This window comes from Halyomorpha halys, unplaced genomic scaffold, assembly GCF_000696795.3.
Source record: "Halyomorpha halys isolate HHAL.00 unplaced genomic scaffold, Hhal_1.1 Scaffold321.1, whole genome shotgun sequence".
In the NCBI taxonomy this organism is placed as follows: Eukaryota; Metazoa; Arthropoda; class Insecta; order Hemiptera; family Pentatomidae; genus Halyomorpha; species Halyomorpha halys.
Window position 1 is genome coordinate 513,991 of NW_027115809.1, and position 12,782 is coordinate 526,772.

General features: G+C 31.2%; 1 protein-coding gene across 1 annotated transcript in view; it reads left to right on the forward strand.

Moving 5' to 3' along the window:
* Nucleotides 1–676: 676 nt before the first annotated feature.
* The window catches only part of LManII (Lysosomal alpha-mannosidase II), a 27,376-nt gene continuing 15,270 nt past the window's right edge, over nucleotides 677–12,782 (forward strand). Inside the window, exon 1 of the mRNA XM_014421476.2 lies at nucleotides 677–802. Coding sequence (XP_014276962.1) covers nucleotides 719–802 — 84 coding nt within the window. The 5' untranslated portion in view covers nucleotides 677–718. The remainder of the gene's footprint in view (nucleotides 803–12,782) is intronic.

The following is a 12,782-nucleotide window of genomic DNA, read 5'->3' on the forward strand; positions in this document are numbered from 1 at the left end:
TACCTATACTTGGCATACTCATTAATTTTGACTAGTAATTATACATAGATTTCATTAACGCAATCAAAAATTGGTGTGAAATAACTGTATTTTTTCTCCTCTTAGGCTCTTGTAGCGAATGTTATTAAAAGATATTATTAATATTAATAATCAAGAATGATCTAATCAATAAAGATTGATTAGTTTATCATTGATGTGGATAAAAAGAAAAATAAATAAATAGATTTTTAAGAAAAAAATTTTAAATTTTAATTTTATTTATTTTAAATTATTATTTTTAAAATTTTTGGCTGCAAAGAAGAAAGAGAACAAAAAAAAAAATTACCTTTTTTAAATATTTAATATTTCTTTTCCAATATTAAATAAACTTATAATTTTAACTAGTATGTTGTTTATAACACAAACTTGTTGAGAAAATAATTTGGAGTGCCCCCATGTTATATATGGCCCAAGGGTTCCATTAAAGGTTTATTTCGATTTAAATGAATCGTTTAATTTGCATTATCTCGTCTACAAATTCTCGATTCTATAATTCCTTTGAGGTTCGGTCCTAAGAATGTGATCAGGAAATTTGTCTTACTTTATACGACCTCTCGAGAACGGACAGATATCGGGACGGGAATGCAGGAGTGGGGATGACCTCCCTCCCCTCCAGCAGATACAATTTAACCTCAGAGGTCGCGTTGAAGACGCCAGTGCTCTGATTGCCGTCAGAGCAATGTACGTCGTAGTAGTCTTCGCCGCCGTCCTGGGCCTCTGTTCGGGGTACCCCAGTCAGCCCAAGCCTACGTGTGGCTACGAGGTACGAAGCCTTTATTTGATAATAATTATGTGTTAATTGACTAATAATTATTGATATTGTTTAACAACTAATATGAATAGCTACAAGGATAGTAACGATGAATGTGACAAGTAGATTAGGATAAATATATTTTTTGTAAATATATATAACAATGGGGACATGTTATAATAAGTCATAAGTGTAGAATTTTGAGCACCCCTAAGTCATGTTAAATGCATGAGAGCTCCTAGCGGATTTTCTAAGCAACTTGTTTTATAACCTTTCCTTCCAAAACTTCATGTTATTGTTTACTTCTAAGTTTTGTTTAAGTTAATTTATTACAACTTGCCTACATTGACTGAAAAGTGGAAGTTGTGTGAAAGTTTGCCTACTGAGTGTCTTGTTGATCTTCTGACTTGTGAGAATCAAGATGAGCTAATTGGCAACTGCCATTACATTATTATTATTATTGTCATCCTTTACTTTATTAATTATAAAAACATCCCAAACAATACTATTTATCATGATCAAAATACAAACTACGAGCAAGTAACCTAACAGGACAACAAACAAAATGGTGTGGAGCTCAGCTGGTATGTTGCGTGACGTCATTCTCCATTTAACAGACCCAGTAACAGACTCTAAACCATGTTATATGTTATATCGTTTTAACATGGTAAGAGAAGGAAATATTTCTTCATTTAACATGAGTTTTCCCATTTAACATGCTAAACTAAACATCATGAATACCCCTAATATATATTACTTTGCTTTGTTATAACTGCATTTTTTCTCTTCTTGGGCTCTTGTACATATTTGGAACAGGTCCATTTTAAGATAAAATTAAAAAAAAATATTTTTGCCAAATATGCCACTATTCAAACAAAACAGAAATATATCATTTACACATGTTTAGGAAAAATTCAATTCTCGCAATAAATGACAAACGACTTACGACACTTTCACTGTCACCGATCCTATCACTGTTGCTACCGATTAGTAGTCTCAAACAGAAATATACATATTGAATCAATACAATTAAGATGTTTAATTTTAGGTTATAACGTATACCAATTCCAACTTATAACAATTATATAAATTAATTATTTATTACATTTAGGACCTCCGGGAAATTACGTCCACTTCTTCCCTTTACTAAAGAAGTTGTATAGTTCATATTGAATTGCATTTCGTCCAATATTTAGAGTTTTATGCTCTATCAAAAGATAAAATTAATTTATCTAATGCGATTTTTAATTTGTTTATTTTGTTCATCATGTGGCGAATCTCTCTTTAGCCAAGAAACTACTTTATAGTACAATAAACTAGCTTTGATTTAAGTCCTACTCGAAATCTGCATATCTCATGGACCCTAAAATATATTTTTTATAGATAAAAGATTTTGTCCGAAAAACTGGAAACTTTGTGGATATATATTTTGGGAAACATTATAAAATACTACGACTATGAAGACAAAAATCATTAACTACTTTATAACACATTAAACTAGCTTTTTAATTTGAATGCTAATAAATATCTATAGGTCTAATGGTTTCTGAGATATATATTTTCCAAAATAAGTACATCAACTACTGATTTTATGTTATCAAATGTTGCTTTTTAAAAAAGTATATTATTAAAAGTAGACAGCTCAATTAGAGCTTGTATTTTAACAAATCTACTCTACTTTAAATGATGTTCTCTTAGGTTTTCTGGTGTTGATGGTAGCTTTAAAGATATGAAGCTACGGATGAAAAAAAAATTTCAGCATTTTGAAACAGTCTTAATTTTTTATTGCCCCTTAACTGTACTTGACCAACTCATCAGTTTTGACTAATGATTATACATAGTTTTCATTAAAGTAATTAAAATTGGGGTGGAAATAACTGATTTTTTCCCCATCGGGATCTTGTACTACTTCGGCGCCTCCTGTGAGGGTGGGGTTTGCCAGGCCCTAAGGTCCCAACTTCCTATGCCGGTAAGTAATACCTGGGATGTCAACTCACACGACTTTCCTTAACATGAAGACAATACAAACGACAGAACTTGCATGATATAGCATGCATCTTTGCTATTTATAGGCCTTTTTTTTATCTGGGTTTTGTGGACAATTTTCCCATTTCAGAGGAGTATTTAGGGTTTTCGTATTATTCGAAAAATTAATTCATAAAAATTCAAAGAATTTCCACTATTTATCTTCCCAAATTACTATTAAAATAGTTCGATGCAAAATACAATCGATTGTTTAGGCCCCAACAAAAATTTGACAACCGACCGATAGGCATGGAACCAAATTTATTCTTTGATACCTAAACATAAAACGCAAGAGACAATTTCTGGTTTCTGCAGAGTTATATAGACTATAGTAGATGAATATTGTTTTCTAACTATTTCAATAACACTTTTAATTTTAAAAATAGAAGAATTTTCTCAATTAGGAAATCCAATATTGAGATATTTACTACCATTTAACGCTGCTTCTTTCGTTACAAATTTCGTATATTAAATATTAAATCTTCTCTTTGATATTATTTAATATAAGATTTTCGATTGAATACATATTTGTTAGTACTACTAAATGAAAGTTAAGTACAAGATTAATGCAGCCATTACCGAACAGCAACTAGTAAAAGAGCCCAAGAGGAAAACAAAGGCGGTTATCTCACCCCAATTTTTGATTACTTTAATGAAAACTATGTATAATTAATGTCAAAATTTACGAGTCTGCCAAGTATAGGTAGGGAGAATAAAAAATGGCGGCTGTTTCAAAGATAAAAAAAAAAAAATTTTCATTCGGAGCTCTATATCTTAAAAAGTAGGAACAACACAAGAAAACCTAAAAAGTCGTCATTTAAAGAAGAGTAAAGTCGCTAAAATATGAGCCCTAATAGAGTTATTTATGTTAAATAGTTTTCGAGATATAGCTTTTGAAAAAGCAGCATTTCATAAAAATGTACTGAAAAATCGGAAGTTAGTGAATTTATATTGAGAAATCTATATCTCAAAAACCATTTGACATACAGATGTCTATTTGCACTCAAATTAAAGCTAGTTTAATGAGCTATAAAGTAGTTTATGATGTTTATCGTAGGAGTAATAGTTTACATGAAATTTGCTAAAATAAATTGATTTATAGTTGTTCATAATAAATTATCTAATAACATAATAAATCAACTAACTACAAATCGTTCAGTAGATTTTTAATAAATTTTGCTTTTTAAAAAGCTATATCTGGAGAACTATTGGACGTAAATAGCTCTTTTAGGGCTAATATTTCAGCAAATTTACTCTTCTTTAAATAATGTTCTCTTAGATTTTCAAGACCTAAATGTTCCTTATGTAACCGATCTATCCCGAACCCGATATTATTCCTTCCATAATAAACTCTCTAACCACCCAAACCCACTAGTTTCTAACCTTGCTTCCTCTTCCATTCCTGGCAATCCTCCGAGGCACATGAAAAGAAGATGGCCTCGTGACCTTATATTGTAAACTGTTTTTAGAGTTCTATACTGGGTAGTTTCTCTACATCTTGTATCATATCATTATGTCATTATGATCAAATTTACTTGTATTTTTTTATACAGTTGTAAATATCAATAAATAAATAAAAAAAAAATCTTAGATTTTCTAGTGTTGTTGGTAGTTTTAAGATATATTCAGCTCCGACTGAAAAAATAATGTTTTTTTAAGGTTTTGAAACAGGCGCCATTTTTTATTCCCCCTACCTATACTTGGCAGACTTATCAATTTTGACTAGTAATTATACATAGTTTTCATTAAAGTAATCAAAAATTGGGGTTAGATAACTGCCTTTTTTTCTTCCCGGCTCTTGTACTAAACCCCCTCCGGGATAACTGGATCACTCAGGGCATGGGGGGTTTTGTGCCAGAGCTCCAAGAACATGGTCAGGACAATATGTCTCAGTTGCGGTGTACCTGAGACCTCGGATAATGTTGTCATTGTCTGCACCAAAACATAAGTTGGCCATCCTAACTTCCATCTGGAAAGAAGAGAGCCAGTTCCTTGGAGGCCACTAGAAAATAATGCAGTTGTGCAAGACAATGATGACATTCCTAAATAATATATTGTGGTCCAGATTCAATTAATAAGTTCATCTGCAGGGATTGGCACAAGCACATTCTTTGTGTAGTATGCCACCACTGTAAACCTCGTATCCAAGGCAAGGTAGCATTTTAATAAATAAGCCACATTAGTTCAACAAACACTTGGCTAGTGGCAAAACGTCACAAAATTTTACAAGCTAAATGTCTTCGACTGAAGGCCCGGGGTCCCAAGAAACGCGGTGCATTGGCACTATAGCTAAGTGGCAGACCCAACCATATTATTAGTTGAACCCAAGTCCATCGGGCTGTGTGGGATAACAGTTTGTAATCACGTCCATATATTTTTTATTTTCTCCCGGCACTATCCCAATCACTTTTTTCAAAAACTTAAGACCACTAAGCTCAGGTACATGATCTTGTACTTTGTCCATAAGGATTATTTACTTAATTTTAGATAAGAGCGATATAATACTTAAGAAAAGTCAGTGTACTTTTTTGATTGTCCTAGATACATTATCTATCCTATAGCTTTTCCGACCTAGTAACCTATAGATTAAGCTGACTTTCATTAACTAATGGAATTCGTAATGGATTCGTTTATCATTAACAGGATGACGAGACGCATATAGGTTCACAATAGCTGTATTCAGTGTAATGCATTCTCCCCCTTCAATGGGACACTTTTGTTTTCACTTAACATCATTAAACTCGTTTACGATCTTCAATTCCTGCTAATTTTAAAGTACTAATTGCAGAAAAGGGGAAGTTTTGATATCGGTTGATCTTGTCAGGGCTCTCTTTGACCCCATGTGGGCCCCGCACACTTCAAGATAAGGGGGCCTCCCAGATCAGAAGTGGGCGCTTTAAAATTATTTTCTGAACAACTTTGGATTATGAACAACCCAAATTAGTTAAAATAATATTGGAAAAGTAACAAACATTAAAAAAAAATTAAACATTTAAAACAAGTTGGTTCTTTGGTTTTTGGTTAGTAAAATCATGAATTATTTCTTAAAAGTCTATTTATTTAAGTACATCAATTTCATGGAACATCATTGATAAAATACTCAGTATTTCTTGAAGCAATTGTATTTCTCGGTTCATTCTTGATTCGTTTTAATTTATGGATCCAGCCCCTTTAGCTTAAATATATTCTTGGGAATAATATGAGACATTTTAAGGGCACTTTATCCGAGGTCAGTGATACAAGTTGTTGGTCCGAATTTTATATTTATAATGACTGTCATCAATAATACAGCTCATTTAACAATTTTAATGATAAGTTGCTAAGGATATAATGTGGTTATCCGCAGTTTGTGGTGTAATGTTTGTAATAACTGAAGGTGTAAAGGTCCATTTCATAGCGCAGATCAGCCATTGCCATGATGTAAATTGTATCACGGCACACACTATCGTGGCAGTGATCTCGCACTAGGTCTGGCATGATAGTTGACAGTACATGTAATGTTATTCATGCTAACTGTCACGTATATACACCGTCGCACCTTATCCGTTTTATCAACTTTAATAGTGATTAAGGAAAAAACATTGTTCTCATACAGTTTGTTTTGATTCTTATTATAATGATTGGATGGTTAGTCTAATGGACATTTTTCCAATTTTTTGTCAGCAGATTTTGGTAAGATTGACTGTCACCACTGCTACGCTATGCCACTTTCGTGACAGTTCTACGACAGAAAACTGTCACCTGTAAAGGAAAATCAAAACAGCTTTATAGATATTATGACATATTCATACCCATTTTAATCATTTTATTCGATATGCTGGAAAAAGAGTACGAATAACTATTTATTTTTTAATATACTTAAAGGAAGTAGCATGTAAATGTAAATAACTGCTTCTTATAATAGATTGTAAAGATAAAATATAGTAATAACTTATCGAACGGAAATTAACTAAATTATAATAAAATGAGTTAAAACAAAGATAAAGTGATATGGGATAAAGCGAAGGAAGGTTGCACAAAGGAAAACTTTGATATTGAAGCAATTCTTTTGACGATTTGTTCAAATTTAAGGATACCTTAAAAGCCTCGATGCCTGTTATCATATAGCAAATTTCATCAAAAATTAGTTTACAATACTATTAGTTAAATAATAATAAATTAAAACATCAATCAATGTCAACATAACTGTCACATAAAAAATATTAGTCGTTTTACATAAATATGAGGCACTCTCATCATATCTGACATTTATGATAAATTGAAGTTTTTGGATTTTGGCCTACGCCGGAATCTTTAAGAATTATCTCATATATTTTTGAAAAATATTTCAAGAAATTAATATATCATTTAAAGGAATAATAACGGTAACTACTGGATTAAGATAAAACACTGTAACTAATGAACATTTTAAAACTTTGGATGTTAAGTACATTTGTATCACTTACGAGGGGTATTCATGATCTTTAATTTAAAATGTTAATCTGGAAATATGGTGTTGAGCTTTGGGGCTCCACTAAACCTTCGAATTCCTCTCGTATTCAATCCTTACAATCCAAAATCCTTCGTAAAATCCTCAATGCTCCTTACTTTGTCACAAATAAAATCATACATAAAGACGTTAATGTTCCCTATGTAACCGATCTAGCCCGAACCAGATATCACTCCTTCCATTATAAACTCTCTAACCACTCAAACCCCCTAGTTTCTAATCTTGCGTCCTCTTCCATTCCGGACAATTCTTCGAGGCGCCCGAAAAGAAGATGGCCACGAGACCAGCTAATGTAAAATGTCATTAGAGTGCTACCAATGGGTAGTTTCTCTACACGCCTGTAACACTCCAATTTAACTTAGATCAGATTTACTAAATGTATTATAATGTACAGTTGTAAATAGAAATAAATGAATATTAAAAAAAAAACATGTTAAACCGTGTTAAATGGAGAAATTTTTCCTTCTCTTACCGTGTTAAAACAATAGCATGAGGGGTATTCACTATGTTTTGTTAAATGTGAAATGTTTTAAATATAGGATTGTGATCATATCTATTTACAGTCCTGTCAAATGGTAAATGCATAAGAGATCCCAGGGGATTTTTCGGGCAACTTGTTTTATAACCTTTTCTTCCAAACCTTCATGTTATTTTTTATTTCCAGGTTATGATTAAAATAATTTATTACGAAAAACCTAAATTGAAGGAAAAGTGGAAATTTAGTGAATGTTTGGTTACTGAGTGCTTTGTTGATCTTCTAACCTGGGAGGAAGAGAATCTAGATGAGCTAATTGACAAGTGTCATTACATTATTATCATTGTAATTCAATTGCTTTATTATATTTAAAAACAATACTAACAAACATCAAACGAAATTGTGACGAGCTCAGCTGGTCTGTTGCATGACGTTATTCTCCATTTAGCAGACCTAGTAACAGACTCACAACCCTGTTATATATTATATCGTTTTAACATGGTTAGAGAAGGAACTATTTCTCCATTTAACATAAATTATTCCATTTAACATGTTGAACTAAAGCTCATGAACACCCCTATGGTTGAGAGTCTGTTAAACGGAGAATGACGTCACACAACAGACCAGCTGAGATCGTCACCATTTTGTTTGTTGTTGCAGGTTACTTGCTCATAGTTTGTGTTTTGATTGTGGTAGTATTGTTTTGGATGTTTTTATAGCTAATAAAGTATGATGTCTGATAGTCAATTAGCTCATTCTGATTCTCTTCCACACAAGTTAGAAGATCAACGAGGCATCAGTAGATAAACCTTCACACAAATTCCACTTTTAACTCGCTTTAGATATGTTGTAATAAATTACTTTAATAAAAACTTAGAATTAAACAATGACTTGAGGTTTTGGAAGAAAAGGCTATAAAACAAGTTACTTAAAAAATCTGCTGGGCGCTCTTATGCATTTAAAATGACTCTAAATAGGGCTCCTCACAATCCTATACTATTAATATTTAACATGATAAAACATTTTAGTTTTTATTATATTTTCCTTTAAATCTATGTATTAGTTTTATTTTGGTAAAATATATTTACTTGTTCGTTTTACTGTAAACTGATCTACTGCTATGACTAGTATTTCTCTGGTTTGATTTCACATCGCTGTCTAATAGTGAGTTTGTTTAACGGGTCACTGGGGAGGATCTGAGAGAGGGAATTCGGGAGAGTGAATTTGTCGATCAAATGAAACAAAAATTGTGAAATAGAAGGGACAAGAAAGGGAAAGAAAAAGAGGAATAAATTGAAATATTTGTATTTAGTGTGTAGAATTGATTGTACAGGAAAACTGTGAGAAAAAAGAGAAAAAAAATGTTTTCTTTCTATTTTATTATACCATGTAATTATATGTAATTTATATATGTCCGATCACGGATTGATTAGTATACTGTGTAATGTAGGAACCCGATGTACTTGGGCAGCATGAATGAATAAAGCATTTTTCTCTCTCTACACATCATAAATACCCCTAGTATATTAGACGATCGCGTGAAAAAAATCTAAAATATTATTACATGTTACATGTACATTACAGCAAGACAGAAACCGAAGTTTTCTAACGAACGGAACACTACTATCTACCACTAGATAAGTAATTCGATGAGTAACCCGGACAAAGAACAGAGCTGAGTCAAAATAAATTGATATTTTGTTATTGTTGATAAATATTCAATCATTATTCACTAATGAAAAACAAGAGTGGAAAAAAGTACATATAAATAAAGTTTCAAACCTAAGCCTTCCAACATTCTATATCAGCACTGCAATCGATTATATTTACTTGTAACTAAAACGGTACCATATAAAATGGGAAAAATAAATAAATGATAAAAAATACAATATACTTATACAGGGTGTCCCACTATTAATGTTCACTTCCCCCCTCTTCCAGCCTCTACAGGTTTTGGAATTTTGATTTTATTTTCGTTGGGTCATAACAGTGGCATATGGTTCCGTTATTTCTTTTGAGGTTATTTTTGTTTTAAAACCTTATGCAACTCTTCAGCCCACCTAACTCCGGAATTACCAAAGGAATGGGGTCCTTTTCTTTTTAAGCATTCTGATAGTAATTTTAATTAGTTTGTAGGAAGAATTAATTTCGGAAAAAAATTATATACGACGCGTCCTGAAGGCGTAAATCGTAAAAAACCTAAAATATTAGTTTCCAATTTTTGGCGATTTGCCGCGATATCGAAAAATAAATTCAGGAACAAGATTATTTGGGAATCCAATTTCCTATAAGTCAATTGGACGAGACCTGGTAATACGAGATTGAAATGCAGGAATTTGGGGGGGGGGAAGAGGGGGAGGGGCGCTCGGTTCTAATTAAGTGGAATACGAGGCTAAAAGATGACATCGGCAGAGCCAATTCGACTGGGCGTAATACGGGGACATCTGTGTATCTCTAGTGATCTTGAAAACAAATCGTATTGAGCAATTCATAAGACGTGAATTGTTATAAGAAACAATAAATAAGACGTAGCTATGTGCTATCTTGCTATCTGTGGTTTGCCTACTCCAAGCGCCTACTAATAAAATAAGGGACATTTTCTACAAGTGCTAAACTTTCTGCTATTAGAAAAATTTCATTGATTTTTTTTCGATTGCATTTTGTTTCTTTTTAGTGACCTATTTTTATAATAACGACGTAATAGAAATTACTAGTTTACACGGTACATCAATTTAAAAAAAAAGTTCGCTCAGGGTTGTGAGGATAAGTCCAGGGTTGTGACGAAATAACGGAAAATTCATAATATCTTAATATACTAATAATCTTAAAATGTCAAAAACTACCTAACTGTATGATAAAAAGTCATACAATTTTCAAGAAGCCAACTTCATAACTATACCAGCAAATGTTTTAGTAAAATTGAAATTTATTTATTGATTAATTAGTCGTCTAGTTAGATGACTCGTTAGAAATAACTATTTTAAATGTAGATCGTCGGGCTGTTGCTAGGCGACTCTATAACAAAGTTTAACAATTCTTAGCAATGGTTACTTAATTATTATAATACATATTTTTTTTTTCAAATAAACAAAAATTATAACGAAAATAATACAAATAAAAATAATTTAAATTAAATACTAATACTGACCTACTATTTACTTAATTATTAAACATGGCTTTAACATTACTATTTACAAGTTTAAGAACTATAATTAAATTTATTTAAATGACCAGGGCTTTCTTGCTCTTTTCCTGTACATACCTCAAATACCTATTTTATTCCAGTAAAACACAAAAAAGATTAATATAATTAATTACACTTTGAAATTGGGCATTGTAGAGAGAATAAAGATTATATTAAATCCCATCAGATCACCTTTACTCTCCGTCGTAAACCTCTACTCTCCAACTATACTATATCTTTTTTAGATATCCCACTAAAGCCTGTTGAATAGATTCGCTACTTAAGACTCCATCATGACAAGATACTTACTTGGAATCCTCATACCAGACTAAAATGACAAGAAACTGCTCTTAGTTTCTGATCACTGCAACTTTCTTGATAAACGCTCTAAACTTACCATTTACAAAAAAAACCTCTTGTACAACTGTAATAATCAAACCGATTTGGATACACAGAATTGAGCTTTGAGGCTCAAATAAATCATCCGAATTCCTCCCGTATGCAATCCTTACCTCCCAAAATCCTTTATGCTCTCCTCATTACGTCAAAAATAAACTCATCTATAAAGATCTCAACATCCCATTCGTTGCAGATTTCCTATCGCAAAATTGCAAAATCCCAATCAAACCCATTAGTCCTTAATCTCTCATCCTTAACAACCACTAATAATCCTCCGAGGCGTTTGAAAAGAAGATGGTCACGGGATCTTATCATCATGATGTGTTCGGAAAACATTTATCGTATTGACCTACTATATATATATTTTATATAGTTTTAAATTTAAATAAATAAAAATATTTTGAAATTCCTGGCGTAATTTTGATAAGAGCTTCCAACATAGTGAATATAAACTAAATAAATGAAATCTGTGGGTGGTTTAGTTTTTCCAGTCGGTACATTATTAACATTGTTTTCTAAAATACATATATATATATATATATTATTTTCATATTATTACTTTTTTTTTTAAATATTTACAATGATTGTAATAATTTAAAAAACTAAGTACATTATATTTAGATGGATGAAATTAGTAACTGGTCTCCGTGATGGTCAATCTAATTATAAAGTATTTTTTTAAATTACTAAAGGAATTTTCGAAAATGAACTTTTGTGCGTTTAAACATAAAATATAAATATTAATGTACGAACTTTTTTAATTAAATTTTCAAAATATAAAAAGTCTTGTGAACTTTTTTTTCTATGTAACGGTTTATTCTAAATTAAATTCATTTAAAAACTCATTTTTGTAGTTAAAAGTTATTTTAAAATAAAGGCATAAATTTTATTATCTCTAAAAATTTGTTGTGTTTATAACCACAGTTGTAATCTAATTTAGCTTACATTTTGTGGTATTCTGCTGGTCTTGCCCTTGTAATGTACTGAATTAATTAGTGCAATTTGTTTAATCTTTTTTAGTAAATCTTCAATCTATTAATAAATGATTTTGAATATTAGAGTAATAGATTTTTTTTTTTTATTTCTTTACTTGTTTTCCGCTCCCTTATTTGGATGAATCGACTTTTATTTAAATAAGAGAAAAGTGAGGGAACCCAAATAGACACTATCCATTTTATAATAATGATTAATTGTTTTAATTTTGTTAGTATTATACGTAAATAATATTCTTCTTATAAGATAAATAACCTTCTATTAAAATGAGAGCAATGTATATAAGATAATCATCTATTTTGTTTCATCGACAATAGAGATAAAGATATCTCAAAAATCAACTGCTACTAGGGTTTGTCGGTTTTTAAAACCCGGTTTTTTGGAGAAAATTATGAAATTCGAAAACCGGTTTTTTAGTAGAAAATAT